Source organism: Meleagris gallopavo, chromosome 3 (genome assembly GCF_905368555.1).
Source record: "Meleagris gallopavo chromosome 3, MGAL_WU_HG_1.1, whole genome shotgun sequence".
In the NCBI taxonomy this organism is placed as follows: Eukaryota; Metazoa; Chordata; class Aves; order Galliformes; family Phasianidae; genus Meleagris; species Meleagris gallopavo.
In genome coordinates, this window is record NC_139406.1 from 62,002,841 (window position 1) to 62,009,135 (window position 6,295).

Below are 6,295 nucleotides of genomic sequence, written 5' to 3' on the forward strand. Positions count from 1 at the left end.
CCACAGTTAAATACTCTTATGCTGCTCCAGCAGCATTCTCTATCAAACAGGGATTCATTAAAAGACTTGCACACTAGAAGGAGATAGAACCCACACCTCATCATGTGCCTAAATAAAACAAATAGGTTAAACTGTCTTAGGTATACATACTTGCTAAGAACACCTCTCAAACAAGCTTTGGCATGGACAGCACCAGGCAGCCCACAGCTGCAGTGAATTCGAGGTCTGGTAATATCCATCACAGTGATACTCACAGGCAAGAGGCTTTTGGGCAAGGGACGCTCCTGAAAATGAGGGAACATAGAGAGGAAGGGGAGGGAGGGTCGGTACATGTCAGAGCTCACCCCAGCGCTGAGTCAGCGTGCTACAAGCCAGCCATCTGCATGCAGAAAGGTATTGGAGACTGCACTCTTGTGACCCACACCACGAGAGTCAGTGCCTCCTGTGGCACGCACACAACCAAAAACACACACACGTACACCGATACAACCCAGAAAGCTGGTCCAGGAGAGGACTCCTGCCTAATGAGCAGCAGCGTGGACGTTCATGTGGAAGCGGTAGTCCTCCAGCTCTGGGAAGTGCTGGCCGCACACCGCACAGGTGCTGCCCTTGTCCTTGCTGTGCGTGCGCCGCATGTGGCTGTCGTGTGCCGCGTGCGAGGCGAAGGCTTTGCCGCAGTGCTTGCACTTGAAGGGCTTCTCTCCTGAGTGCTGGCGGATGTGCGTGCGCAGGATGCTGGAGGCTGTGAACGCCTGGGAAGGCACAGGAGGAAGGGTGGGGGGAGAGCAGGGAGAGGGGTTAGCGGGCTCCGCTTCGTGGCTGCGGAAGCTCAGGAAGATTTCTGATTGCAGACACCAGTAAATATCTCCGACATGCCAAAGGATGAGAAGTCAAGTCAATACTACCCTAATTAGCTTTGTTTAGAGGAAACATAATGCAGGTTTTCTTTGCGGTGTTTACTTTCAAAGTTAAACTCTTTCATGCTGATGAATGCTGGCTTGGAATTCAGCTGCCAGAATTCACTCATGCTGGCCTAGCATCCACCTGTAGGGCTTTCCTTTTTCCTTCTATCACGTTCTGCTCTGCCTTCAGTACCTCCTAGCCCATCTTTCCCCTCACATGACTTCATCCCCTCATAACAACCTTACATTTTAGGAGAAAACCCTCTCACTAAGCCATAAACAAACAGGTTGCAAAACAGCCAGCTGTTTCCTTAATTTTTCCCTAACCAAGACACTTTTGGGTCCTTCACTATTTGCAGGCTACACAAAATAGTTGCTGCTAACCATGTCACTATCAGAAAGCTGAGGAAAATTCCATGCTGGAAGCAGAAATCCTGTACATGGGTGTGGGCAGGCAAAGCTTGCACCCACAGAGCCTCTTTAGTGCCAATATGTGGACTGCCCTGTTATAAAAGGTAAACAAGCACATGGTCGTTTTTATGGAAGTTCAGCTCTTGAAGTACATCTGTCCATCACACTCCAGGAGTCACTAAGAGCAAACATTACCAATCTGATGTTGGATGATGATGTTGATGATGGAAATATGTTACCTCGCTGAATGATTAGGATGGCATCTGAAATACTGTGAAACATTCCTACACGCTATCCCTGATTGCTGAGCAAAGAATTAGCACAAATTCTGCCCTAATAGAAAGCAAGAGCTAGGAGCTGACCGTATTTCTTCAGTCCCAGATGCCTGTATAAACATGATTTCAGAACTGGGACTTGCATGGAATCATCTAAGTTGGAAAAGACCCTTAAGATCACCAGCTCCAACCACCCGCCTGGTGCTATTAAAGCAAAGCCTGTCTACTGAACCACATCCCAAAGCACCACACTGACTTCTGTCTACCTCCAGGAATGGGGCATCCTGTTCCAGTACCTCTCCACTTTTTCCATGTTAAGAACCATCCCAATATCCAGCTTAACCCCTTCCTGGTGCAACCTGATGCTATTTCCTCACATCTGATCCAACCCTCTCACTTCCAACCTCTTCAACCCTTTCTCTCACTGCATCTCCTAGCTGTACCCACACCAGAACATATGCACTCAACTTATCTGGATACCAACTTAAAAAGAGAAGGCATCTCTGTTTCCTGGACAGAAAAAGGGGAAGGGCAGCACATGGTGCTGTGAGGCACTGGAAGAAGACGGGAGCTGCCCACCTTATTGCAGTAGACGCATTTGTAGGGGCGCTCCCCGGAATGAACCCGCATATGTTTGTTCAGGCTGGAGGACTGTGAGAAGCTCTTCCCGCACACCGAGCACTGCAAAAGGAACACAGGAGTTACAGGAAGCGCAGAACAGCACGGCTGGAAAGAGCTGTTGTACGTGGGGTTAACTTAACTAGGAACAACTTGAAATATAGTCAGAATAATAACTTTATTTTAAGACAGACAAATCATGCAAAATTGAAAGCTCTTTTTGTTTGTACGGTTAAAATTGCCCTAATAAAATCTGTCTCTGGAACATTAGCAGAAGATACTGATAATTGGTAATTACATCTGATTTTTCCCCCCCCCCCCCCAATTATTAAGACAGTTAGACCCTTTATTTATCTCTCTATTTAAGGGAATCCCTTTTAAGGAGCTCTTTGTTGGGAGATGATGTGACAGCCCCCCGGGCACAGCCACTGCCTCTCTGCTGCATCGCTGCGGCGGTGACACCAGTGCTGAGGTGCTGAAGTCAAGGAATCCATGGGGACACTCACACAAATCCCGAGGGAATGTGCAGGAGCCCACAGATCACTTCCTTATCCCGCTGTTATTTTGGAATAAATCATCATTCTCGAGTTCAAAATAAACTATCTTATGGAAGATCATTTTTTACTGATACATTTCCCTTCCTTTTAAATCGATTTGTTTCTCATTTAATTGCAGTATCCATTCAGAACAAGTTTACCGCTCTGCTGTTCTCAAGTATTTCAAGTATGTGTTGAAAAAAGAAAAAAAAAAAGGAGAGGAAAAAAGGAAAGGGAAAAAAAAAAGGAAAGGAAAAAAAAGGGGAAAAGAAAAAAAAAAGAAAAGGAACAAAAAGGAAAAAAAAAGGAAAAAAAAAGGAAAAAAAAAGGGAAAAAAAAAGGAAAAAAGGAGGGATGAAGAAAGAAGAAAAAGAGGAAGGAATAACATAGATTTCAATCTGCATAATTAGTAAATCATATTAGAACTCAAATGTAATAGAAGCTTGTTTTAAATCTCTTACTAAATCCTTAAAACGCTCGAATGTTACGTACAATATCATTGATTTAATTGGATCTATTCCAGGAAAATGGACGTTGTCTGGAGATGACCCATAGGAACAAAGGAGGGTGTTGGGGACCGAAGCAGTAGCCGTGTCATTCTGGAAGCCCCCCGGCCTTTCCCAGCCCCGTTTCACCGCCCGGGTTGCCGAGGCAGCGGCTCACGTCGGGTGCGACGCTTCGGGCTCTCGCTGTGTCCGACAGCCTCGGCCCGGGACAGGCAGCACTCGGAGCGATCGGGGTGGGACAAAGCACCTCCCCTCAGACCCCGAGGAAACTACGGGGACATCTCACCTTGTGGGGTCTGTGCTTCTCGTGGACGTGCAGCACGTGGATGCGCAGCCGGTCCCTCTTCTCGAAGGAGCGGCTGCAGAGGTGGCAGGGGAATTTCCTGTCGCCCTGGTCCACGCAGCGCGTGTATTTCAGGTGCTTGTCGCGGTAGTAGCGGTAGGCGAACACCTTCCCGCAGCGCTCGCACTTGAAGCTCTCCCCGGCGCCTGCACGCAAAGCGCGGTGCCCGTCAGTCCCAGGGAGGGTAAGAACGTTACAAACGGATTCCGGCGTTATCATCAACCAAACGCGAGTCGCACCTCCGAGACAAACGGACCGCCGCCCCTCGGTTCCCTCTGTGCCGGGGGTGAGGGAGGGCAGCTCCGCACCGCTCCGCCCGTGTCCGCGGGCAGCGGATGGGACGCGTTCCTGCGGCACGGCCGGCCGACCCCGGGACGCGGCCTGACGGCGGCACCGCCGCTGCCCTTCCATTCCCGTTCCCCCAAAAAGGACCATCGATCCGCGTAGGTTTTCTGTCGTTTTCAAAACGCTATCGAACAAACGCGCGTTTATTTGGTTTCTTTCGGGGTTTTAAATTGTTCTTAACCACTAAACTTAGGAACAATACAGGAAACGTTTCGAACGTTAACAACATTTCCCTCTGCCTCTAATCGAAGGCAGGTAAGTGACATTCCCTCCACTCCCGAAACGAACCACCGGTCGCCCCTCAAAACACCACCGCAGCCCCAGCGTCCCATCGCCCGGCGTTCCCCTCTCTTGCCGTCAACGCACCCCCACCCCCCTCCGGCTTTTGTCTTCTCACAACCCTGACTTCAGACCCAGCTTCGACTGACAGCGGCGTCTCTCTTTCCTTCTCCACGTATTTCTCCCCGAATAACCGCAGTGCAGTAGGATTAAACCAAACCCCAAACAAGAACGCCGCAGAAAGTCCCCCCACACCAACAACTCGGCAACCACGGGGGATACTTTACATTACCACCGCTACGCAAAGCGGGCTGGCAGAGGGGGAGCGGCACTTTGGGCTCCGGGATGGCCGCCCCAGAGCAGCCCGGGCCGGGGCTCCCCCGCAGCCGTCCGACACGCGTTAGGAAGGGCGGTGGCGGAGTCCCTTCGCTCCCCCCAGTGCGGGTCCGAGCGCGATTCGGGGGATCCCCGAGGCGCTGCCATGTTCTCACCTTCGGGATGTTGCGGGGGCCGCCCCGCCTCCGGCATGCCCTTCAGGCAGATGGGGATGCCGAGGAACTGTACGTAGCAATCCCCGTACCACACCAGTAGCTCCTCCTTGGGCGCAATCTCCCGGCAGGTCTCGTAAAAGATCTGCCCCTGGCACTGCAGCGCCGTCAGGTTCTGCTCCTCGGGGAAGCGGGCGCAGTTCACCAGAGACATCCAGTTGCCGGCCGTGCCCTTCCCGTCGATGAAGTGGCTCAGCTGTCCGTACTCAAAGACCTGAAAGGTGGAGAGAAGAGGATCAGGGCCGAGAGCGGATCGGGGTCGGACAGAGGTCTCCTCGCAGTTCCCCCACGGCCATAACGTACTGCCTGCGGGAAGCCCCGCCGCCAACATCGCCCGGCCCCCCCGCCGCCGCGACTACCTCCCACATCAGCGAGTTGTCGTCGTAAGTCTTGATCTCGGTGGTGTTGACCACTTTGCCTTGGAACGGGCCGAAACGGACTCCTTTGGGGATGGGGGCGGTGCAGAACACCCCGAGGTGCCAAACGTCCCCGTAGGCCACGCGCAGCACGGCCATCCCTGCGGGGACAGTGTGGGCTGAGCGCGGCCGGAGGCAGGGAACGGGGCGCGGGGGCTGGAGGTGCCCCTGCCCATACCTTCGGGCAGCTGCAGCGCGTCCCCGTCGGGCGGCGGAGCCGGGGGGGAGCGAGCGACACCTGCGGAGAGGGACCCTCGTCAGGGGCTCCGAGGGGCCGTGGGGGCGGCCTCCGAGCCCCCGCACCCCCCTCCGTTTTCCCCGAGCCTTACCCGGACTGACGGGGGGCACGCGGAGTCCCGAGATGGCGTGCAGCCCGCCGGGCAGCTGGGGACTGCGCAGCGCCCCGTACAGCACCGCGTTCAGCTCCTCCTCGCTAAAGTGGAACCTGCGGCTCTGCCCCGCCGTCTCGCAGCCCCCTCCGGGCCGGGCCGTCCGCTGCGGGGTGTCCGCCGGAGCCTGGGCGGGGGGCGGCGGCGCCGTATTGGGCGGCGGGAGGCCGAGGAACGCGGGGATGCCGAAGGGGGGCAGCGGCGGGGAGGGGGGCAGCAGGCGACCCAGGGGCTGGAAGAAGTCGGGGGACGCCTCCAAGTACTGCGCCGGGGGCAGGAAGGGCGGGTAGTAGGCGGCGAGCCCGGCGGGGCTCAGTCCGAGCGCCTCCGTGGCGTCCGTCGCGGGGCCCGGCTCGCCGGCCAGGGCCAGCGCCATGTCGGGGTGCCGGAGGCAGAGCGGGCTCCGAGGGGAAGGCGAAGAGTCGCTGCGCCGCCCTCCTCGCCCGGCGCCGTCGGGGCCAGCGGGCCGCCGGCCCCCCGCGGCTATATGGGCCCGGGCAGGGGGCGGCCCGCCCGGGGGTCGCGTGGCCCCGGGGGCGGGCGAGTGGGGGGAGGCTGCCCCGACGGGAGCCCCTACCCCGGGGCGGGGCCGCTGGTGGTGGTGAGGGGGCTCTCCGCTTTGCCGGAGCCGCCCCCGATTCTGCTGAGCGCTGCGCCCGGGCCCTGCGGAACGGCTTTTGGCTGCGAGAAGGCAAAAATCCGCTTCCAAAACTCCGGCGGCCCGAAC

At 56.0% G+C, this 6,295-nt stretch overlaps 1 protein-coding gene across 1 annotated transcript; it reads right to left on the bottom strand.

Moving 5' to 3' along the window:
- Window positions 1-521: 521 nt before the first annotated feature.
- PRDM14 (PR/SET domain 14) lies at window positions 522-6,004 on the bottom strand. The gene is made up of 5 exons (XM_085219939.1): window positions 5,123-6,004; window positions 4,707-4,977; window positions 3,535-3,737; window positions 2,168-2,269; window positions 522-752 (listed from the first exon to the last, which is right to left on the bottom strand). Exons 1-5 carry the CDS (start codon window positions 5,942-5,944, stop codon window positions 522-524), a joined length of 1,629 nt encoding a protein of 542 aa, XP_085076065.1. The 5' UTR covers window positions 5,945-6,004.
- Between the last annotated feature and the right edge of the window lie 291 nt (window positions 6,005-6,295).

Coding starts and splice junctions, on each gene's coding strand:
- PRDM14 (XM_085219939.1), bottom strand. CDS start 5,944: ATGGCGCTGGCCCTGGCCGGCGAGCCGGGCCCCGCGACGGACGCCACG. Junction 3,738..4,706: donor GCCCCCGCAACATCCCGAAG/GTGAGAACATGG, acceptor CTTTGCGTGCAG/GCGCCGGGGAGAGCTTCAAG. Junction 753..2,167: donor AATGCGTCTACTGCAATAAG/GTGGGCAGCTCC, acceptor GTGCCTTCCCAG/GCGTTCACAGCCTCCAGCAT.